This window comes from Lepisosteus platostomus, chromosome 3, assembly GCF_059453375.1.
Source record: "Lepisosteus platostomus isolate fLepPlt1 chromosome 3, fLepPlt1.hap1, whole genome shotgun sequence".
NCBI classification, from domain to species: domain Eukaryota; kingdom Metazoa; phylum Chordata; class Actinopteri; order Semionotiformes; family Lepisosteidae; genus Lepisosteus; species Lepisosteus platostomus.
Window position 1 is genome coordinate 75,251,684 of NC_142613.1, and position 24,447 is coordinate 75,276,130.

The following is a 24,447-nucleotide window of genomic DNA, read 5'->3' on the forward strand; positions in this document are numbered from 1 at the left end:
CAGAAATTACAAATTACACGTCGGGGTGGTGGTGGTGGGGGGGGTTGGTGGCTGTAATTTTTTCAGATTTGCGTTAATCCTGGCGAGGTTCGGATAACTTAATGAAATGGTTAATTCAGTCTTGTGTTGTTTTTTTAAGCAGTCCAGGTGTCGTTTGCTTGATTTTTTGCCGTCTTCCCTTTGACAGAGAATACCGTTTAGCGAGCGCTAGCTAATGTCGCCGGCCATACTGTGTAGAGCCGCGAGCGCCGCTCGCCCGGTGCTTTTATTACCTCCCTGGCGACGTCACAAGCGGGCCGCGGCCAATCGGGCGCCTCCGAGCCCATGGGCGGCGCGCCCATTGGCTGCCCGCCGTGCCAATAACTCCCGACAGGGACCCGCCTCGGCCTACAGTTACCTTGCACACGCGAGGGGCAGCTGAGAGGTTCCTAATACCCCGCCTGTTTGAGTGTGTGCTTTCAGGAGGAAGCCTGGCCTATTGCGAGCGTTTGACACAAAAGTGACATAAGGTTTGTGCAAGATCTGCTTATTAGGTCTTGGGGCGAATGCAACGCAATCGGGTGGGATACGCATTGCACCCTAGCCCATTAAAGTAACCTTTTCCTCGGTAGGTAGGTGCAAAGGTATGTTGCGGTTTTGTTTTCAAATTGTTATTAAGTCTGGCGGGGTTCATCTTCAAGTTGGTCTTCACGCATAAGTCTGCACTCTGTTTTGTTTTGTTCTATAACATCTCATTCGACGTGTGAAACACAGCCTTATTTTTTGTGACCATTAACTTTTCTCTGGAAAACGCCGCTGGAGAGCGTTCGAATTTGCTGGATGGATTGTACTATAAATCTCCAGTTCGTACATACGAGGAATTGTAAAAACAGCATTTATTTCAGTAGTTCCAGCTACTGGACTCATCACGTGCACCTTTTTAATCACTGTTATGTTATATCCCATATGGTGAGACATTATAAATTATATGTTGGATATTATACGTTATATGCAAAACTTCTGATAAACCACTTTACATAGAAGAGCACAATGAAACTCTAGTTACTTTGGAGTTTATAATGCAAATGTTTTGTTGAAAATGAGCGGCCATGAATTGGTGTTATCAGATAATTTTATAAGCCATGGCGTGCTGTTGACACAAAATACGATATACTGCACGTTACTGAGAGATTGAGTTGTTTTCAAACAAAATAGAGTCTGGGAAACGGCGTCAGATGTTTAGAAAACGAGAAAAGCTGTATATAAGTACCACTGAATGACGGTGCATTTGTAGGAATTTGACCTGTACTCAAAAACTCAAGAAAAAAACAGTAACAGAGATGTTCTCCATACACATTAAAACTATAATTTACAATGATTTGCGTCCTGCAGCCAAGTTATTAATTAAATTCATGGACTACTGGAATATACGCGTTGTACGTGTAACGGCTGAATTATAAAACATGACCTTAAGTTTTCAAGCAGTTCTCAGTAAGTTCAAACATCGGCTGTTACTGATGCTTTCACGAGCAAAAGTGCCTCTCTACACGCCGATCGGAACTTCCGCCCTCGGCCCAGACCCCAGTTCGAGAAAACAAGCAGCAAAGGATTGAAAACCATAACGACAGTCCGCCGCGCTGCAGCGCGGAAACTCGAGATCGGGGGGCGTGTTCAGTTCTGAGTACATGTGAGATCTTTGCATCCATAGGCTTCCCCGCAAGTACACGTGTTTCACCGACAAGATGTTAACGTGCAACGCTCTGGACCAATTAAATGTGCGGTGCCTCTTGGGCAGGTACTACTGTGAGTAATGTTACGACAGACTACCACATGCACAGAATTAAAAGGCAAAGGGTCACCGGTCCCATTCAGAACACACATCTAACGTGAAATGCACACGACTATTATACGCCCGGCTAAGAAACGGGAGCACCGACTTCTTTCTCGTTTTAAAAAAAAAAAACCCACAATTGCGATTTCTGCTCTTGGGGTGACCTCTCCGCAGAAGTAACCAAGTCACGGTGTTTTATAACAAACTGGGGGGGCGGCATCCGCACGCGATTAGATAATCGCGGGGCATTTCTGAGCCTGGGAAAACAGGACGGCTTTCACGGTACCGGCCACACAGCGGCACTGACAGAAGACCCACCCCCTTTAAAATACGCGTATGCGCCCATTCCAAGCCCACTAGACGCGGAAGACGGACATATGTAGAGATAAACATTGAAACATTAGCCGCCGATCCCGTGCTGCTGCATTTTTGTGGGGGGTTGTAAACCCCGACTGCGCAGGCGCGCCGCCCGCAAGGGGTTGGCGGGGAGTGTAGTTTCGGGACGGCGGGGGCTCCGTTAGGGTAGTCCGCGGGCCCCGTGGGTAAGAAAACCACAACCCCCAGAATGCAAAGCGCGCTCACCCAGAAACGTCAACGAGCCAGTGAACATTAAGCGGAGCAGACCAAAATCCCAAACAAGGAAATGATGGGGGAATTGAACGCTTAGATTATTTAATTAACACATTTAATAATTAATATTTTATTTTTGTTGTAAATTAAGAAGTATTTATGGGTTAAAATGGATTACGATTTCAAAACGAAGCTTGCAGCCGAGAGGGAGAGAGTGGAGGATCTGTTTGAATATGAAGGTTGCAAAGTGGGTCGAGGCACCTACGGGCATGTTTATAAAGCCAAGCGCAAAGATGGGTAAGAAAAACAACTGACATTATGATGATTAAAACCCGGTCATTTTACATGCATGTGCTGCCCCGACTGGTGCTGAAACAGTCACAGGCTTCTCCGACTGGATCTGGGGGTTATGCATTCCGGCTCGGACCCTGTCCCGGTAACATGCACACCAAATGTTGATTTTCTGTCACTCCATGTCAAGGGGATTGCACGTAGCTTAATATGGACATACAACACACTTTAATTATCCCCTACAGAACAACATTTCACCTTGGTCTGAGCAGGTCCTCGGGGGCGTCTTGAAAACTTGGAAATCTGGTCAGGCGATCAGTGAATTGTAGCGTTAGGCTGAGGCGTGCACGGCGCTGGAAATGTCACGCTGTTTTTTTCTGGAAACAGATGTACTAGAAAGTTATGGTCTTCTTCAACCCCCCCACGTTTTCAAGTGTGCATCCTCTAAGCTAGCGATTGATGTTGAAAGCACTGTCGTCAGGCAATTATCTGCGCGACGGGCACATAACTTGCATATTTCAATGCGGTCCCACGAGTCGATAGGTGCACACATGTGAAATAAACGTGATCAAGGAGCCTCACTGGGAAGTTGGTTTGGCACAGCGATGTTGCTCGTCAGCCCAGGGTAAATGTTACATTTCAGTGGTTGGCTCAGTCGGTCTGAGATTCACGTGGAAATCGAGGTCAACCGGGTACTTGAGTTACTGTGTTGCAGCGGGAGCACGATTTGGTTTCACGGATGCACAGTCATCAAGTACCGGTTCTGCTTGGAATAACCGAAATAAACATTTGCTGGGCGAAAAAAAAACGGGAGGGAATAAATAACACCGTGAAGTCTCGGGCAGCAGAAAGTGAGCAAAACTCTGCCGCCGCCGCACCGTGACACAGGCAGTGCACAGTCTTCTGAATCCGGGTTTGCCGCTTCGACACTTTGTCTGCAGGCCGCCCGGAAAGAGACGGTACGAAACACTGTTTGGGTCAAGTGCATAACTGGGACGTTACACGTCGAGGCCCCGGTTAGCTCCTGAACTATTCCCGTCTCTTTCGGGGTTCTTTTCTTATTGTGTTTCAACCGATACCTCGATTGTTGAAGCTTTCGTCGGCCTGTTTGCCTTGTACACGGCACCGTGTCGGAAGCTATTTTTCAGAATTCCTCTCGTTTTAAGGTTTATTGTCTTAAGAGAAAATGTAAAGAGTGTCCGTACAGATCAGACCCCCTACTGCTTCACTGCTGTCCCCTCCTAGTGGTTTGCCCTCCTCCCTGGACTCTTCATGACCTCTTTTGAATCAGTTGTTTACTCAATGGGTCTTTCCTGTCAGTGAGGTCTAGATCACCCCAAGACCATGCAGGCCCAGTTAGTGACTAACTTCTCAGTCCAAGTTCACACTAGGAGGTGTTAAAAGGCACGTCTGTTTAGGTCAAATGAGCTTAAATGACTGTTGCCCTTAACAAAAGGCTGTCGCACCTGTATGTGTGTGCCTAATATTTTCTTCTGGTGTCTGAAACGTTTATTATGTTTACAGTTAGTTTCTTTTTCTTCCCAACCAGCTTGCTCAGGGAAGAGAACGGTTTGAATTAATGATGTGGTTTAAATTTCTCCTTATTTTCCAAGCACTCTTTAGATGCATACGCCAGTGCAGAAGCCTGAAGTGTATCTGTTGGTGTATAGTGTCGGTCAGTACCAAGCCTGAGGCATCGCTGAGTGTTGTTTAAGCGTCTGTTGAGGAGGTGTGAGTTAGTCTCCTGTAAGGAAGCACAGGGGAGTCTAAAACCAGGTATCAGGGTTGAGAGCAAAATGCAGTGAGAGTTGAACCGGAGAGCAAACTGACCTTGCTGTGTTTTCTCCCAGGATTCCTATTTTATAGAGGTAGATACTTGCTGCAGCTTTGTTTAAGACTGGTTGCATGTCTTACATAGGTATTAGTGTCAACCGGTACCTGTACTGATACAATGGGATTCTTACTTACAGAAAGTCTCTCGGTTGTTAAAACAAGTGTAAAAACACAAAGTGCAGACAGTGCATCAAGACAATATACAAACAAACAGCAGACAATGGACAAGTAAACAGTTCGAATGTAAACAATGCAGACATGAATCCATGATGGTTAAAATGCTGTAGGGTTTTAGAGTTGAATAAAGCTTCTTTTTCTTTTTTTTTCATATTTGTAGTAAAAAAAAATCCTGAAGTTAGCATATATCTGAATGTAAATTTTACATTGCCATGATTGAGAACGGGTAAAATATTTGACAGCAGGAACTGTAACTAAGTACGATTCCTGTACTTAGTGAAGAAGATTGGCGTCCCTTCCAGGGTGTATCCTGTCTTATGCCTGTTGCTTGCTGGGATAGACTCAACAGGCAGATAGCAGCCTGGGAATTGAACCCAGGTCCCCAGTGCTGCAAATCAGCAATTTTAACCACTGCACTACTGTGCTGCCCCAAGACAGGGGTTCAGCATCTATTAATTACTCGTAATGTTTATCCACATTTTCAAATGGGCTGAGTGATGTCTTCTGATCTGTCACCTCTCTTAATCCTGAGCAATGTAATGTGAAACTAGCGCCGAACACGATTCTGTCGCAGCTACGGTATGTAATCACCAGCCTGGCGATTACAGTGATCTGTCGTGAGCAAGCTTTCAGTGGAGGGCTGGGCTTGAAGCAAGCAATGCAGGAAATGTAAACATGTTAAGTTGTGACAGCTGAAAGAGCACAGCAGGCACCTAACAGGAGTGGAGAAGGTGAAAGCAATTAAGGGGAGTTGCGGTTTTGCATTTGCTTATGCCGACAGACCTGAGCCTTGTCTCAGAATTTAGGCAGTTTGCGAAACAAAACAAAACATTTAGCCATGGTCAAGACTGGTCAAGCCATCACAGTTTGTCTTGGGACACCGATTGAATGTGAACACGTACTACAGTAGTAATCTGTTATTCCAAGCATGATGACATTTAACTAAAGAGCTAGTTTGAGTTTGAAATGTGTAAATGATCTGAAATAAAGCACCAGCAATGTTTTTGTTTGCTCCACCTTTAAAAGGACAATTCTCATATTTTATCATCTCTTCAGTGGGTGGATTTTATCATGCCAGCTTTATTATTATAAATAAATAATCAATGACTTTAGGGCATCTGCACCTCATAACTGCTATCTAATTGTTTTAGGATACTTATGGAATGTTCCTGCACAGATCTATAAGTAACTAATAATAATAATTCCTTACACTTCTATAGCACTTTTCTGGACACTCAACTCAAAGCCCTTTACAGGTAATGGGGACTCCCCTCCACCACCACCAGTGTGCAGCCCCACCTGGTTGATGCTGACTGCAGCATCGCCTGGGCAAAGTGGCTATTGGTATTCAGCTTTTAGTTGTTGTTTTGAAAATATTTTTGGCGGCACTTCAGCATTAGATAGGCACATAAAGGCGTAAAATAATTTTCCTGGTCATGAGTACAAAGCTCTTCTGGCAGTGATGCGCAGAAATGACGTGAGGCAAAAATAACTCCTTGTGTTGTGGCAGTGTGTGGCTGTATTTCACCTGAGATAGCGCCTGCTGGCAGGCCCAGGGCTGAGGTGGCACTGCCTTTTACACAGCAGTGTGACCAGACTGACCCCTGACCCCTGACCCCTGACCCCACGCCTACTGCTACTCCCACTCCCAGGCGACAGCTGGTGGCGCCGGAGAAGGGGCCGCGTGTGGTAAGCCAGGGTCCAATCTCAGAGGCCTTTTTTGGGAATTTTAAAAGATCTACACACGTTTCTAAAAAAAGTGTGCTTTTTGGACTCTGGACCAAAAGGCTGATTTTCAGGAATTCAGAGTTTGTTAGTTCAGTTAGTTACCCTTGTTTTGGACATGTGGAGGCCATCTTGTCCAAGGCGCCATCAGTGGGGAAAAGGTTACATGGAGCGATTGGGTAATTTATCTGTCGCTGTGTCAGATTCAAATGGTTTAATTTTCCTAACGAGCAGGGGGGCACAACTCTAGTCCCAGTTTCTGGTTTCTCCTCCCACCTGAGCCCTTTATTACCTAAATGAAGTAGTTATTTGCTCCATCTCAGTTGAACGTGGAGAAGTCCTTTCAAGTCCTTAAGAAGCTGGAGATTGAAGGGGACCTCTCTGATGGAGAGCAGCCCCTGAAGATCAGATCTGGGCTCCCCTGCGACTCCAGGTTACAGAACCCTGACATATGTTACTCACCTACGTGTTTGATCCTGGTGGCTGTTACACACCCGAATGTAGAGGAACAGGGTGTCCACTCGTCCTTCTGTGCCCTCTTGTCTCTGTGGTGTAAGTAGCAGTCCTGTGGATGAGTGGCTGTATCAGGCCTTGAGTGATGCACATGGCCAAGCTGCTGTCTGTCTGCTCTGTACACGAAGCCTCCTCGTGCTGTCTAGGAGTGAGGACAGCTGGCTTTAGTGTGGAAGGGCTCGGCGTGTCCCGCGGACGTGTTTAGAAAGCAGCCGCTGCCGTGCTAAATGGTTTTGTTTGTTTCTTCCCTTGTAGGAAGGATGAAAAAGAATATGCACTGAAACAAATTGAAGGTACTGGAATATCAATGTCCGCCTGCCGGGAGATCGCGGTAAGTGGATTCCCTCTTTAGGCTATCAGGAGCCCGATATGGGATTCCGCCTGTTGCTGGAGGACACTTGTGTGGCAGAAGGTTGTTGTGTGACCTCTGATGAGGTCTCTCGCAGTCATTCTTCACTTACCGGTTTCATCTTTGTCATTTCTGGGAAATGTGGAAGCAGATGGGATTATCTCCTTGTATTCAGGTTATTATGGTACATAAGTATTGTCAGTGCCATTTGTCTGGTGGTGGTGTTCACTTTGTTGAAGAAGGGCTCGCTGAGACAGAGTGGTCTACTGTAAGGCGAGATGACCTGAACACCAGCGTGATGTCTCTCCTCTTGCTGCTCATACGCACAGGGGCCGGTCTGCCCTGCTGGGACACCTAAGACCCTGCAGGACGTACTGTAAGCGGGAGCTGGGAGTGTGGCTGTGTGGGTGGAGGGAGTATCTATTTGACGTGCGCACACGGGCTGCCCCCACACGTCTGATTGCGGGCTAGCTTTGTTTGGACATAAATGAGGAAGAAGGTGTTTTACTGCAGACTTGTTTGTAATCATCAGGAACCGAAATCGTCGACTGTGGCTTACAGGCCGCGCATGTGTAGTGGGCTTACAGCCCTCTCAGGTATTTATCTTAGGAGCTGCACCAGCTCCCGCAGACACAGGGCTGGTAATTCTCATCCAGGCGCTAGTTTTTACACCCAAATCAATCTCCCTGTCTGTAGTAGTGAAGCTATCTTGTGCTCAGTAGTTCTACAAGGCTCTGTCCTGCTTATCTCATTTCTGGAGACCTTGCTAAATACTCCAGGGGAAAGGGATGTTGTGGCCGATGGACCTGAGGGAACTGTTTCTTAGATAAAGTGAAATGTGTGATCTGCTCGAATGACACTGACGCTGCATGGCTCTTCATTGCAAAACGCAAAACAATACTGTCGGAAAACATGTTATTTTTTGTGTCTCTGAATGATGTAGCATACTGCTGATTGCAGCAGTACTGAGTTTTTGGATCCTCACGAGAAGCTTTGTTCTGCTTATAGGTTAAAAGCAAGCATTCCTAGGGGGATAGATACTGAATGTTATCCGTGTGAAAGAGTTTGTTTATGAAAGGCTGATATAGTGTGCAGTTTCTTCATTGTGTTATTTACAGACGTGAAAGGTTTTCAACACGGTGTGTTCGGAAGCAGTTCAGTGTTTCTAAAGAACAAGGTGCCTTTACCCTGGGCTCACTGTTGTGTGTTGTCTGTTGCTGTTCCCGTCACTAGTGATCTTTCGGAGTGAGGCTCTGCTGGCAGCACTCGCCTGAGCCTGCCCCAAGCACCTGTTAGTTTCAGCTTGGTACAAGGGTAATTACATGAAAAGCTTATGTTGATGTTTATGCGCTTTTAGGTTTCATTGGCTTCGAGCTGACAATGAAACCTGAAGCCTGCAAACACAATTCAAGTTGGATGTGCCGCAAAAGCACGCTTCCGCAGGCAGATCAGTCAGTTTTAGAACTCCTGTCTCCTGTCTCCGGTACTAAAGTTATTTACACAGACAGAGCTACAGATTATTTCCTATTCCGTGCCGTCGTTGTTTGTGTAAAATGTGGGAAAGGATAAAGTCAGAGTTGAATTTGAGGCAGTGCACCCTGCTTTGACAGCAGCCCAGGCTGGGCGGTGATGTACAGTGCCTTGCGAAAGTATTCGGCCCCCTTGAACTTTTCAACCTTTTGCCACATTTCAGGCTTCAAACATAAAGATATCAATTTTTTATTTTATGTGAAGAATCACCAACAAGTGGGACACAATTGTGAAGTGGAACGAAATCTATTGGATTTTTGAAACTTTTTTAACTAATAAAAAAATGAAAAGTGGGGCGTGCAAAATTATTCGGCCCCTTTACTTTCAGTGCAGCAAACTCACTCCAGAAGTTCAGCGAGGATCTCTGAATGATCCAATGTTGTCCTAAATGACTGATGGTGATAAATAGAATCCACCTGTGTGTAATCAAGTCTCTGTATAAATGCACCTGCTCTGTGATAGTCTCAAGGTTCTGTTGAAAGCGCAGAGAGCATCATGAAGACCAAGGAACACACCAGGCAGGTCCGTAATACTGTTGTGGAGAAGTTTAAAGCCGGATTTGGATACAAAAAGATTTCCCAAGCTTCAAACATCCCAAGGAGCACTGTGCAAGCGATCATCTTGAAATGGAAGGAGTATCAGACCACTGCAAATCTATCAAGACCTGGCCGTCCCTCTAAACTTTCAGCTCAGACAAGGAGAAGACTGATCAGAGATGCAGCCAAGAGGCCCATGATCACTCTGGATGAACTGCAGAGAACTACAGCTGAGGTGGGAGAGTCTGTCCATAGGACAACAATCAGTCTTACACTGCACAAATCTGGCCTTTATGGAAGAGTGGCAAGAAGAAAGCCATTTCTCAAAGATATCCATAAAAAGTCTCGTCTAAAGTTTGCCACAAGCCACCTTGGAGACACCCCAAACATGTGGAAGAAGGTGCTCTGGTCAGATGAAACCAAAATCGAACTTTTTGGCCACAATGCAAAACGATATGTTTGGCGTAAAAGCAACACAGCTCATCACCCTCAACACACCATCCCCACTGTCAAACATGGTGGTGGCAGCATCATGGTTTGGGCCTGCTTTTCTTCAGCAGGGACAGGGAAGATGGTTAAAATTGAGGGGAAGATGGATGCAGCCAAATACAGGACCATTCTGGATGAAAACCTGTTGGAGTCTGCAAAAGACCTGAAACTGGGACGGAGATTTATCTTCCAACAAGACAATGATCCCAAACATACAGCAAAATCTACAAAGGAATGGTTCACAAATAAACGTATCCAGGTGTTTGAATGGCCAAGTCAAAGTCCAGACCTGAATCCAATCGAGAATCTGTGGAAAGAGCTGAAAACTGCTGTTCACAAACGCTCTCCATCCAACCTCACTGAGCTCGAGCTGTTTTGCAAGGAAGAATGGGCAAGAATTTCAGTCTCTCGATGTGCAAAACTGATAGAGACATACCCCAAGCGACTTGCAGCTGTAATCGCAGCAAAAGGTGGCTCTACAAAGTATTAACGCAAGGGGGCCGAATAATTTTGCACGCCCCACTTTTCATTTTTTTATTAGTTAAAAAAGTTTCAAAAATCCAATAGATTTCGTTCCACTTCACAATTGTGTCCCACTTGTTGGTGATTCTTCACATAAAATAAAAAATTGATATCTTTATGTTTGAAGCCTGAAATGTGGCAAAAGGTTGAAAAGTTCAAGGGGGCCGAATACTTTCGCAAGGCACTGTATGTCAGCAGGAGAGACCTGCTGCAGCCCCGTCTGTCTCCCGATGCGCACCAGGGCGGGAGAGAGGGTTCCAGGAAAAGCTTTGAAAAACAGGCAGCTGGCTATTTTTAGAACAAGCCTGTCAGCAGATTCACTCATTCAGTGCTTCCATGCCTTTAGCTCTTTGACAGATAAAGTGTGTTTGCTCTGGAAGAGGGGTTCTGTCGAGCACTGCAGCTAATTAAAGTGTCTCGTTACCTGGCTTCGATTTCTACCAGGCAAGAGGACAAAACAGGCCTTCTGAGTCAACAAGAACAATTTGCGGTGTTTTAGCTCTGCTGTTGAATCACGAGGTCTTGTGTGTTATCCTTTGTCATGCTGCCAAGAAACAGGTGCACTTAAAACAGTCCTCTGTGCATCTGTGGTGAGTCAATTAGCCTGGGAAAAACAGGGTTCTGTCCCGAGTACATGATCACCAGCTGGTGTGGTATCAGCCGTAATCACAGCGAGAGTGTACTCCTTTGTCATTTTGACTTGCGCTTTTTTGCAGGACACCCATGCAGACCTGTCCGTGTGAATCGGATTCTCTCCATCTCTCCGCAGAAGCTGAAACCTTCCAGAACCTTCATTCGGCTTAGTTCATCTTTACCTGTTCTTTCTCTCCCGAGGTCTCAGGGCGTGGGCTCGCACTGCGTGTTTACAGGATGCGTGACTCCTTCTTGCGTGTACCCGTCTCCTTTCTGACGTGATCAGCTGAGGTGGCGGTCTCTTCCAGTCTTCCAGTCACTCAGTTCTCCAGGCAGACATTTACAGGGGCAGTGTTTTCACTGACCCCGATCTGGGATGTGGCTTAGAAAACAATGAAGCAGACTGCAGATATTTCTCTGCATTCTTGAGTTTGTGATATTTGTATAAGCAGGGATACACAACTCTAGTCCTGGAATTTCTGGATTTCCCTCCACCTGAGCCCGGAATTACCTTTCTGAACTCCCTGTTTGCTTAATTAAACAATTTATACCCTTTCCTTGTTCCTAAGATGGGGATTTAGAGATCTTTAAAACCTCCCGGGCAGTGTTGCTTGGGGATCTCAGCTGGGAACTCCTCTCATAGGAGATATGAGGTACTTTCTCTCAGCAGTTTAGACACACTTGGATTGTGTGTTAAGTTAGGAGATAATACGACTTAGTCTTCCTGCTGTATTGTAAAAACATTTAGTCTAAAAATTTTAAAGATTCTTCTACCACCACACACACACACTAATTGTGTCCTTTTCAAAAGAAGAGTAAGAGTTTCAAATGTCTCCATTCATGTGCTTTCTAGAGGTTCGATGAGCCTCTTCCAAATGAACAGCAATTCACAAAACCAGAAGACACATTCAAGTAGAAACTGCAGGGAGTGCGTTTCAAGCTGCGGTATCAGTGAGACGCTGTGGAAGTCTAAGGCAGACTACTCAGCTGTTGTACTGAAGCAGCCACTCTGGCTTCAAGAAACGACCTCAGGAGATCAGTCACCCAAATGAACAAACTTTCTTAGGCCCAATCGTCATGCTTGCTCGCTTGGCTTGTTTTAGCTAAGCGCTTTGCTTGGTTTTCAGTGATTTAAGTGCCAAAGCCAGTGAAGGATACCTGCCTGCTGTTTAAAGATATTCCTGTCTTTGTTTTTTTTCCCCCTGTGTTTTTGTTTATTCATTGTACCTCATGCTAACGTCACATCTGACCTTTGGACTAGTTTGTCCCTGGCAACGCCGACGTTTCTGCAGAGGCATACAATTATCCAGAGGGAGCAGAGTCCCTTCGCAAGTGCAGCATCTCCCACATGTGAACTGGAATGAGATGGTTAACTATGCTGTTCCTATATAGAGAGGTTTACCTCAGTGCTGGTGTTTAAGTTCAGTACTACTCTCTCGGGGACAAAGCTTGCGTTTGCTGCTGAAATTGTTTGATCAACATCTTTGAGTGATTGAGGTGCTTCTACCTCAAAGTGAAGAGCTTGAAAAAAGCAGCAAACTGCATTACAGTACGTAATCACTCGGGAAGTGTTTGCAGGCTTTTTAGAGATCTTAAACTGCATTTTTGTTTCTGTCCACAGCCCATCTGCCCACTCATAACAAAAGAGCGTGAGCAACTGAAATGTTAAGAGGAGGAGAGGGGGGGCAGGGATTTCACTACGTGTGTGTTGGCAGGCACAAAAACATGGGGTCTGCAGCAAGGAAGAGAAGACTTTGCCAACTTTGAGACGAATAGTAATCTTTATTCTTTGGAGCAAAGCACTTTGCTCTAAATAAAATGTACATGAACAGAAATAAAAATGACAAACCTAAAAGAGAGCAATGTAGGTGGAGAAGGTAATCTCCGTTAAATAGAGGTGAGAATCGGGTCAGAAACAAACTAAAGTCATCCTGTAAAGCGCTTTGAGAAGCCACCTTTAAAGGCGCTATATAAAATAAAGTTTATTATTATTATTAAAGGCAGGAAGTCAACTTGGTTGCAGTTTTAGTTCTGCCCCCTCATGACAGCTGATGGTGTTCTGTCTGAGCACACAATGGCGTGCCCTCTGTGGCAGTGCGCTGGAGGAGCACTGGTAAAAAGTCAACGCGCTGGTGTGAGGTTAGTGGAGACCAAGAATAACTCAAAAAGGTGAAAAATAAACAGAAAAGCCCAAAGAAAGTGTAGCACTGTGCCTCCTGGCTTCCAGGCGGGGCGTACCCTATTTATCGGGGTCCAGTCTGGTAGAGCAGGGCGCGTGAGGCCACAAATGGCGGTGCGGAGCAGTGGCTCTGTGGCTCAGGATCTGCGCCTGTGGCTGGAAGGTTGCCGGTTTAAATCCTGCGGCCAGCAGAGGAATCCTACTCCGTTGGGCCCCTTCACCCCAGCTGCTCCATCAGTGAATTTCAGGATTTAAGATGACCATATGTCCATGAAATAGCCGCTCAAGGCGAAGGTGAGAAAGACCAGGTGTTTAAAACCGCAGGTGCTCATCAGTCTTTCAGAGAGGCTGCAGGGAGAGTCATGCAGCCCCAGTCGTGCTCCGAGAGTCCTTTTCTAGCGCTCTTCTAGGGTAGATTGACGAAAACAGACACGCCGGACCCCTAGACAGCACGGTGCTTTGTGAGCCAGGGTATTTTCCCCATCTTCTGCATTCCTGGCCACTGCGTTCTAATAAGAGCGTCTCCTGGCTGGGTCCTTGGGAACAGCAGTGAGTTGTGTAAGCAGTTGGCACAACATCAGTAGCGTTTTAGGATTATATTTCGATAAATGGGTCCGCAGCTCCGAATTAAACTGGCTGGGTTATGTACAGTACTATACAGCCGCCACATGCGGACAGCTGCCGGGCCTCTGGGATTTGAGCTGTGCTGCTCGCATGGCTGCTGAGGTGTAGAACGATCAGAGTTCGATAAACTTTTTTCTGACTCGCGCCTCGGCTGCAGCCCAGTTATTCTAGCGGATGCGTTTTAAGAGATATCGTCTCATTGTAGGGTCAGAATAGCCTGTTTTTTGGAAGTTTGTAAAAAATGTTTTCTGCCAGCTCTGCTAATGAAGAAATGCCCATACTGTACAGTATGTCTTATCAGCAGTTTTTTGTTTCCATCGGAGCCAGTTTTCTCTCGCATCTTTCCTTTTCCTGTCACCTTGTTTAAACTTGCTTTGGAGAAGTTATAGTGAGAAATGCTTTTGAGATTTTCCAATTAAACTGTTCTCGTTTGTTTTTTCCCCATTGTTTTCCTGAAGTCGGCCATCAAAACCCTGCTCGTTTGGGAGAATCTGTTTTGAAGGGATTAGCTGTTCATCTGCAATGAGCCTTAGGGGCGCTTTGCTCAGTGACTGATGCCAGACTTCTGAATACCCAGCGGTCCTTGCAGAGACGGTGAAAAAGAGAAGTGATTTTGGCATTGAAACTTGTGGTAGGAATGGAAGGAATAGAAATGTTCCTACAGCGTAATTGGAGCATTCTGCAACAAGGAATGTGTTCAAACACTGCCCTGCTTGTTTTAACAGTATTAAATGTGCTGCCGCATAGAATATACTTTCATAAAGGCCTGGGTTTTGCCTGAACTTTGCCTTTGCTCTGCACTTTGCCAATCCGTTTGGTAATGCGGTGTGGTGTTTAATCCTTAGTGTCATAAATCATTCCTCATTCAGTAGGCTTCAGTGTATCCGTGAGGGCAGGGTGGGGCACAGAGCTGAGGAACGACTGTAATTCCAGACAGTATGGCTGAAAGTGTTTGAAATTCGAGATTGTAAATACGATTAATACAGCAACATGGCTGCTGGAACATAAGAGACCTCCCCACCCAATCCGATAATTTGTCGGCTCAAGAACAGGCTGCCCCAGCGACGGTCTATTTCCGAATACTGTCCGTGCTTCTGGCAGGGGTGCAGCCAGCGGAGGCGATGGTGCCCCTGGGCTGGCGGATGTCCTGGCCCCTCAAGCTGGCCGGCCCTTGCTTGCCCCTGAGGAACTCCGTTCATCAGACCGCGTGCTCCCGATATATCGACTGGTGATGTAAGGGAAATGTGAGTGACACATGGGAGGAGTGCCTGAAGGGTCATTTTTAGCAAATGAAAAAGTTTGTAAGTATTTGTAACTCCCATAACTTTGAAGTCGGTAGAGTGGGTGGTCAGATCCACATTGGCCTCCTTAACATGCCTTTTCCAGACAGTGGTGCGGCCTTCCTCACTGTTTCTTTGCCCTTAAAGATCGTCAGTGGAATGAAGCGTTTTGAACCAGCAGTCTTGCAGGTCCAACATATTAAAGTATTGAATTCTGCAGTCTGTAAAAAAAAAAAAAAATTGCCTCAGCCTGGTAACTGGCTCGCCGGATGTGTTTTTCTGCTTTTTCTGTGAATTTAGATAAAAAACCAAACAAAGGTCACTGCTCCACAAGTGCAGTGGTGCAGGGTTACATTTTGTAGTGTTACATAACTATAGTGGTGCGTAACTTTTATCACATACCCGTGGGACTTCTGAGAATTGGGGAGCAGCTAAATTCTTTAAATTTTCCTCTGTAGATCTTTAAAATTGCTGTCACATGCAGCTTTGCTAACTGGCCTCCCTAGGTTTTTCTTGAGTTTCAGAATCTTTAGCCTAAAAATGTCCTTTTATTCCTTATTAACCGATAATGCGCTGTGTATCCTGAGCTCGGTGACATTTTAAAGCAGCGCCTTCTGCTTTGACGTGGACCGCTGTCGGGTCTCTTGTCTGTTACCCAGGTGGGTGTGAAGGTGTGGCAGAGTAATCACATCTTTAGATACCAGGTGTTTTTGAAGGGGTTCTCGGGCTCTGTGTTTGTGGTAATGGGTTATATTACAGCCTTTCATTTTTGTGCTGTTCAGCTTTGGTTTTCATTTTAGATCGAGATCAGTTTATTGCATGAGTGAGCTACTGAACCAACATCTAGTTTAGCCCATAAAACGACAGCCTAGCGTGTGTTCATTTTCAATGTGAAACGCCTTCCAAAACATCTGCAGTCTTTTTTGTTTTTCTGGCGATTCCTACAATGTGACCGGATGTATTTTCTCCTATCGGACAGAAACCCTGTTAAATCTCGCTGGCCTTTTGACACAATGCCCATTTTGCACCAATTTTCCATTGAATTCTCTTTAACACAATGGCTTTTGTTTAGGCTACGCATACAGAGGGTATTTTGGGGATAGGTTTCTACTTAAAGTACAATCGATATTCTTCTTTGTTTCCTTGGTCTGAAAGATGAATTATTTAAGACTGCAGGTGTTGCTAAGTTGTTTCAGCACACGTGGAGTGGACTGGCTGCTCGGATGAACATATCCTGTTGCAGTGGGGTAAACAGGTATGGTCATGTATATCCAATTCCCTGATACCAATGAATATGAACACCAGCAGGAACAATAGGGATCTATATTCCAGTAGCTCCCTTCACTCCTCAGGACTGGAGAAGCAGGGGTAATAAGGTAGACCCTGAAGACTATTCTTTCTTGTATAACAAGTTACAAAAACATATAGAACAAGCAGAACTGTTTGGGGCAAATGCGGATCAAGTGCTTCCTGTTGGGAATGTCTCATAAGAAATGAGCTGACAGTGTTTAGTTTTTGCTGTTAATGATTGTAGGCAAATGTTCCTGTGCTGTTTAGTTCTTACTGATAATCACTAGTGCTTTCCACTTAGTAAAGCGCTTGGATGTCTTGTAGGTTCCCTCATAATGCTCTTGCTGGTAAAATGACCAAATGTAAGAAACCAGGTGGCTGTACATGTAGCTCCCCACTCCTGTGCAGTTGCAGTTGCAGTTGCAGTTGCAGTTGCAGTTGCAGTTGCAGTTGCAGTTGCAGTTGCAGTTGCAGTTGCAGTTGCAGTTGCAGTTGCAGTTGCAGAGTTACTGCCCTGTGTACCTTTAGTAAAGAGCTTCCTGGTGAAGTTGCCGGCACTGTCGGAGGGTGGAGCAGCTTTTCCTGCAGCAGGAGCCGGTCAACGCGCCATCACACGATCTGCAGATCCCTGATCTGACCCTTCGGGGCTCAGAGGGGAGGGAGAACTGTGCTTGCCTTAACTGTGTTTGCAGACCTACTGTAGCAGTCTACGTTACCATGGACGCGGAGTCCGTTCCTTTGATTAAAGCGCTCACGCAGAAGGCCGACAATTAGCTGAACCTGAAACGAAGCAGGACGACTCGCCGATCCTGGAAACTGGCGAGGGCGAGAACCGAGCGGCGGGCCTGCGGGCGTCCATCCGTCCAGTCTCAGCCACAAGTGGCACAAGGCCATCTGTCACAGGGGGCACACACACTTGTACACATGGGGGGGGGGAATGAGAGACGCCAGTCAACCTAGACAGCATGAGCTTGAACTGCAGAAAGAGATCGTTCCACCTGGTGCAGGAATGCCATAGCGAGAACATGCAGTCTCCACACAGAAGGTGCTCCAGGTTGGAGCCAAACCCAAGAAATTGGAGGAATCAGCAGTGACTGCTCCTGCACCGTGTTGCCCATGACGAAGCACATGGTTATGAAAAATCAATGGAAAAACAAGATATTTATCCAGTACCTGTGATGTGTTCCACCTGCAGCCTTTGGTTTTTGTGCTTGCGTGACCGATCCAAACCTTGGGTCTGGGCCTCTACAGCTCGAGGTGGCAGGTCTTGTAGCGCGCCTTTATCTACTCCGCCTTGGATATTATGAACCACTCAGCTGCCCCCCGTGGGTGTGGATGTGTAGAAACGCATGACTGAAGAGTTTTAGGAAGCTGAACATGCATGTTCTTTGTTAAGGGAGATCAGGTGCTTTAATTTTCACACCAGGAAAGTGCAGGCTGTTATTTCCACCCATTGTGATGGTCAACGCAGTTCCACCTGCAGGTGGGCTTCTAGGTTTAACAATCAAGATTAAAAGCAGATTAAATTGCTTTTCTGTTCCTCTGCGCTACAGACTGACAGTCAGGGTTTTGTTGGGATCTGTTGGCTCTTGTACGGCTTGAATTTCTGGCTTCCACACATTGCCCAGGCCTCTAGGTATCAATTGTTCCATGTTAGTAAAGCCCCAAACTGCAGACAATATATTCTTGTTTGTTTCCTGCTGCCTTATTTTTCTTTTCTACAGAGAATAGGCTGGGAATCTGTTGATCTGATGTGCCTTTTTTCTTCAAAACTCTTTTGGTCTAACAATAGTGGATTGTTTCTAGCAAACAAAGTGCTTATTTCAAGAAGCTTGTTGTGATAAAAAAAAAGTAATATTGCTGATTTTGCAGTGGGAGTTTAGGGGCTTTCCTGAGAACAGAGCTGCCTGTGACTGATGCCTTTAAAATGCCCTTGAATGAATAAACACATTTTTGATATACCTTTTCAATGTATGTTGAACAAGTAATAGTTTAAAATGCCTTTTCAACTTAAAATGGTAGAACTTCATTATATTAAAATATTTCTTGTCGATCTTATCACTATTTTTCTTTTCTGTGCATTTCTTTAAAAATGTCTTTCTTATGTGCCTTCTTCAGAACCAGTGTTGCAAGATAATTAGTTGCTTCTTTATAAAGTATTTTCTCTTGTAGTTTCATAGGGTAGGTTAGGATGTTAAGATATAGATACCCAGTATATAAAAACCACTGTACAATCTGTTCACTAAGCCACCATTTTAAGAACTATACTTAATATCAATCCATAACAAATATTTAACATAATGTATGCAGTGGCTCTGTGGCTCAGGATCTGTGTCTGTGGCTGGAAGGTTGCTGGTTCGTACCCCACGGCCGGCAGAGGAATCCTACTGCGTTGGGCCCCTGAGCAAGGCCCTTCACCCCAACTGCTCCTGGGGTGCCATATAAATGGCTGACCCTGCGCTCTGACCCTCAGCTTTTCTCTGTCTGTGTGTCTCAATGAGAGCAAGTTGGGGTATGCGAAAAGACAAATTCCTAATACAAGAAATTGTATTATAATAAAGTGATATTTACTTATCATGTTCTAATCTGCTTATCCAGTACAGGGACATGGGTGGAACCCAGCTAACCTAGCTGCCAGCCTAGCAAGCAGTGGGTGTAAGGCGAGATTGGCCCTGGACAGGACACCAGTCTATCGCAGGACAGACACTCACACTTGCACCAGGGCCACTTTACCCAGAAGCTAGTTCACCCACCAGCATGTCTTTGGACTGTGGGAGGAAACCAGAGCGGCTGGAGGAGACCCACACGAATACGGGGAGAACATACAAACTCCACACAGACAGCACCCCTGGGTGCAGAATTGATCCCAGGGGAGCAGTACTGCAAAGAAGGAATGCTCTCCACTGAGCCATTATGTCACCCTAAAATCGTTTAACTTTTTTTTAATATATACTTTTCTTGTCAATAAGGACATTTATTGAATTACTTGACACGGCGTTAGTGTGTATTGAGGGAATGCATAAACCCCAGTGTTCCTCTCCTAAAAAAGACATTCCAGGTAAAGATGGTCACCCTTCAGTTTTTCCGGCCTCCCTGTAGGCTCAGTACTCCCACTCATTCAATGTCCATGCAAGTGAAAAGACACAGGCAGCATGGAAGACGGTCACCTACAGCAGGACTGACCCTGACGGACAAAGGATTTTCAACAAAAAAGCACTTGCAGAAGATCTTACAGGGGTACAGGGCTGACTTCAAAACAAAGTATTCAAAATCCTCAAAGGCATTGATGAAGTCACCCCAGTGAAACAGGATGCCAAGGGCATTTAGGTTTGTGAAGGGCGTTCTGTGAAACCACCCACCCAGCCATGTTGAAGCTGATACACTGGTTTCTTTCAGGAAACTGGCGGAAGGAATCTTCCGATGAATTAGCAAGTAACTATCAAACGGATAAGATGGACCCAATATCTTCCTCTTGTTTGTAACGTTTCTTAGGTTCTTTTAACTTTTGGAAGAGTTGATATCACTCTAGGTCTGTGGCTTTCAACCAAGATTATTTTAAAATTGACCTTCATCTCGCAAAACCTTGAATGAGACAAATAGTTGAAATAATCCAGTTCTTCTGCAAAGGCAAGAAGAAAACGCTCATTGTCTGATACTGCGTCATTCCCACTTTATTTCTTGTTCATCAATCGATCATGTGATGTTTGATCAGACCGAGCCAAGCCCAGTGAGCAGAAGCTCTGTACGGTTTGCATGCAGAAGCTATTGGAAACAATTTGCTTGAAAACTGAAAGTTAGGACTGAGTGTAGAAACAAAATTAACCAAAAGTCCAAACAGGCTTAACAGATGAATTAAAGGCTTCGATTAGCAGGGCGATTTAGACCTCAGCTGGAACGACAGATGTGACATTTGCCAGCTTCCCACTGCTGTAGGTGACCGTGTTTGACGCCACGGGCTCCTCGGCGCTCGAGAGAGTTTCGCCGGATCGGACTGGGGGCTCCTCGGGGCTCGGCACGAGAGTTCTGCTGGATCGGACTGGGGGCTCCTTGGGGCTCTGCCTGAGAGTTTTACTCGTTTAGGAGGAATCTTTGAATCTCTGCAGACTCCTCAGTGCCCAGCCAGGGAGCTTCACCTTGAAAACCTGAGGGGAGAGTGCGGTGCATCAGGAATAAGGCTTAAGGCCAGCTGACTCTCTCCCACACTGTGCACCATTGCTAGGAGAATCCCCATTGCATTCAGTGAACTTAAAACCTTTGCAAGTTAATGAAATAAAAAAATCCTTAGCTTGACCTAGAATAAGTCAGAAAACCTCCATATATCCGAATTTTCTCCAGAAATCCGAAGTTCTTGTACGTGGTCTGAAACGCCCATGTGTGGCTTTGGGAATTTTAATGGCTGCTGAACTGCAGGTGGTGTTGCATGCTTTTCTGCTAAGTAGGACATGGAGATTGCTGAAAAAGCGGTAATTACTGTTGAAGGGAGGTCTCATACTTCAAAATAAGCACAGAAAACTGGAGGTTCTGGTTTTATCACAGACTGGGAAAGGGGATTTTGGCAGGCACTGTTTCCCAGCACTCGGGATTGGTAACCTCGCTGTGCAGAAGTCCCAGCGATCCAGCTGCTGTGGGCAGGTTAGTGGAACTGCAGGCATTGTCATGGAAATGTGACCTTCGCTTGACTCCAGCTGGGTGCTGCATCAAAGAAGAGCCTGTTCTGAGGCGCAGAGAACGCCTTTGGGGTGACTGTCTCTCGCTCAGGGCCCAGGGCTGAGTGCTCTGCTCATCAACACGGCAACGCTGGTGTGAAAGACTTAACATCTGTCCTCCGTCCTGCTAAAATTTGTCATTGGTGTCCAGCAGTTTGAAACCAGAAACTGGAGTGGTATATCAGAGAAAATATTTTGTTAACAGCCATCTACACTTTTCCAGTATTGAATCAATGATTGATCAATTAATAAATTAATCATGTGTAGATCTTACCGTTACGTGGCAAAATGTTTTCAATGCCATGTGGTTTTGGGCAATTACATTGAGTCAGTCAACTGTGTACCGAAACAGTTCTGCTTTATTATTGACGTTAAAGTTGCTTGAGTTCTTGTAGATCATTCTGTCGCTTACAGTGTAATGGGGACTCCTCTCCACCACCACCAGTGTGCAGCCCCACCTGGATGATGTGCCAGTACACTCAACACACACCAGCTCTCAGTGGGGAGGAGAGCAAAGTGAGGAAGCCATTTCAGTGATGGGGATAATTAGGAGGCCATGACTGGTAAAGGTCAGGGGGAAATTTGGCCAGGACGCCAGGGTAACACCCCTACTCTTTTCGGGAGATGCCCTGGGATTTTTAATGACCATGAAGAGTTAGGACCTCCATTTAATGTCTCATCCGGAAGGCATTGCCTTTTTTTACAGTATAGTGTCCCCATCTCTATACTGGGGCATTAGGACCCACACAGACCATCCAGGTACTGACCAGGCTCACACCTGCTTAGCTTCAGTGTGTTGCCAGTTGTGTGTTGCAGGGTGATGAATGCATGTGATATTTCTTGGCATGAACAATGGACTTAACACAGTTTGGGAATAAAATACATTATTTCTAAGTTCATCCACTTTAAAAGTATGAGCTAGAATTTGTTTCCTCACTCAGTTAAGCATTCATAGAAAATGTCCATAAACTGTGTGGAGCATCCAAAATCATTAAAACATACAGTGTATTTTCTGGATGTTTACAGTAGAGTGCATACTTTGCTTCTGTATCTTCTGCAAATTTTATTTGTTGTGCATACAAGTGATGGCACTGTACCTGAAAATCCTGAAAAACACGACCAAAATCAACAAAAATATCCAGTTGTTATTGTGACATACAGAACTTGTTGTATAAATGCAGATCTTCTAGTATAGTAAGTGAAAAGGCTTATACTGTAGCTAAATAATGGAAGCTTATGATCTAGCAGATTTTTGGTGTTGATCTGAACAAAATAGGTTCAGAACATTAAGTTTGGTACCAGGTATTAGGTCCAACATACTACTCCCATTGGGTACCAGCTCAGTATTACATATTTTGAAACACTGACAGGAAACTTTGAACTGTGCTTTTAGTTTGGGATTTGTTTTGCATTAAATGTAATGTTTCCTACAGTATTGTGTGTGGAAGGATAATTAAATAGCAATTATTCAGCTTTAATATCCATGCATTTTCTAACCACTTGATCCAATTCAGGTTCACAGGGCTGCCTGAGCCTATCCTGGCAAGGAACCTGCACATGGCAGGATACACCCTGGGCAGGAAGCCAGTCCATCACAGGGCACGCGCACACACACACACACACACACACACACACCAGGGTCTCTTTTCCCAGAAACCAAGAAACTGCAGCACCCAGAGGAAACCAACGAGAGCACAGGGAGAACATATAAACTCCACCCAGACAGCACCCCAGGAATTGGACCCAGGGCTCCAGAGCAGTGAGGCAGCAATGCTCGCCACTGCGCCATCATGCCGCCCTGAGCTTTCATATGTTTGTGCAATATTGTCTTTCCAGTTGCACCTTGTTGTGCTCGTTGTTGCTTTGCAGGAATATACTGGTAATCTTGGAGCTTATTAGTACACTAGTGCGTCATGAAACGGGATGAGTTTGTAATGGAAAGCACACGCTTGGTTTTCCCTTCTGAGGGTTAAATCGCAGAGGCGCTGCTGCAGGATGGAGAATCAAGTGCTGCATTGTTCTCCTGACTCTTCCTTTAATTCCAGCTGCACCAGGGGCTGCAGCTGGCGCTGGCCGCATAACGAGGGCATAAACTAATTGCTGCTTATTAGCTGTGCTGTTCTGTGTGTAGCAAGACAGGGCCTGCAGAATACAGTTACGTGGCGCATCTTATCAGTGCTCTTCGTTCATTAAGCTTGTGCTGCTCAGAGTGGCAGTGAAACTACAGACCTTTTCACAAAACCAGCCTTCCTTTTTTACAGGAAGCATGAAAACACCTGGCATCTGATAATTGGATAGTGAGTTTTTAAAACTAAAATAATCTATTACACACAACTAGTCTATAATAGACTTAGTAACGGGTTTCTTCCATGCTGAAAAGAGAAGAAAGAAAACGCAACGTTTCGGCTGTGGAGCCTTCGGGTGTCAGCTACCCACCTGAACTACTATAAAGGGCTTATTCTACTACTTTAAGGGTAACATTATAGTTCTTATTATTATACAAGGTTATGTCTCTGAAACTTTTCTTGTCTTGATTACAAGGTAGCACAGCATGCAGCACATTTTGAGACTAGTTTCTGAAAGTGTAGCTCTCCAGTGTTTAGAAGATATAAACAGTTTTTATCCAGCTTGCGAGGAGCTGACCTAAGAGTTTAACAAACGGATGGATGTTTTACCATCATTAGAAATATTAGTATCACTCACGTCCCCTATCTATAGGAAAGAGAGCATGTTTGAGTTGTCATTTCAGTTGAAACTTCATAACATGAGCCATCGCAGATTTTTTAAATATATTTCTAACAACAACAACATTTCTGCAGAAATCCAAAGGGTAAAAAAAAGGGTTTGCCAAGTGGGCGTCGGGGCTGGATACCCGTAACCAAGTCCACCCAGGCCTCCCGGGTCGGCCCGCCTCCCGTTGACCAGTGCAAGTGTCTGTAATATTTGTGTGTGTCAGCAGTGAGACTGCATGTTGATTGGTGGAGGGCTGAGCAGGAATAACGGTTGCTCAGGGTGACAGGCCATGGTGCATGTAGGACCTAATAGATTTGGAGTTACAGGTTAAAAAGTAAGGAGTTTGTTCGAGTGTCACATCGTCGTCCTGGGTTGTTCATTTCTACACCAAATGAAGAGTTTGTTCGAGTGTCACATCGTCCTCCTGGGTTGTTAATTTCTACACTATATGTGTACAAGAAACAAGACAGTGTCCACACCCCTGCCCTGGCTCTGAAGCTGCGATAGGCCAGTTTTCTGCAGGTTCACAGAAGGACAGAGGTTTTACGGTTTCCTCTTCAGCCCTTGAACAGAGCAACATTCGTCATCACACATGACCATTAAAGGTTACTGGAGATCCACCATGCCTCAAGCCAGTTCCAGTGTCGGTGACCACAC

At 45.4% G+C, this 24,447-nt stretch overlaps 1 protein-coding gene across 3 annotated transcripts in view; it reads left to right on the plus strand.

The window, feature by feature from the left end:
- The first annotated feature begins 374 nt into the window (after nt 1–374).
- cdk19 (cyclin dependent kinase 19) overlaps nt 375–24,447 on the plus strand; it is a 77,373-nt gene continuing 53,300 nt past the window's right edge. Inside the window, exons 1-2 of one of the 3 annotated variants that reach the window (XM_088626830.1) lie at nt 375–509; nt 7,175–7,250. In XM_088626830.1, the coding sequence (XP_088482956.1) occupies nt 7,227–7,250 (24 nt within the window). In that variant the 5' untranslated portion in view covers nt 375–509; nt 7,175–7,226. Of the gene's footprint in view, nt 510–2,283; nt 2,678–3,300; nt 3,631–7,174; nt 7,251–24,447 lie in introns of those variants that run through there. The other 2 variants (XM_088626829.1, XM_088626831.1) reach the window with 2 other exon arrangements.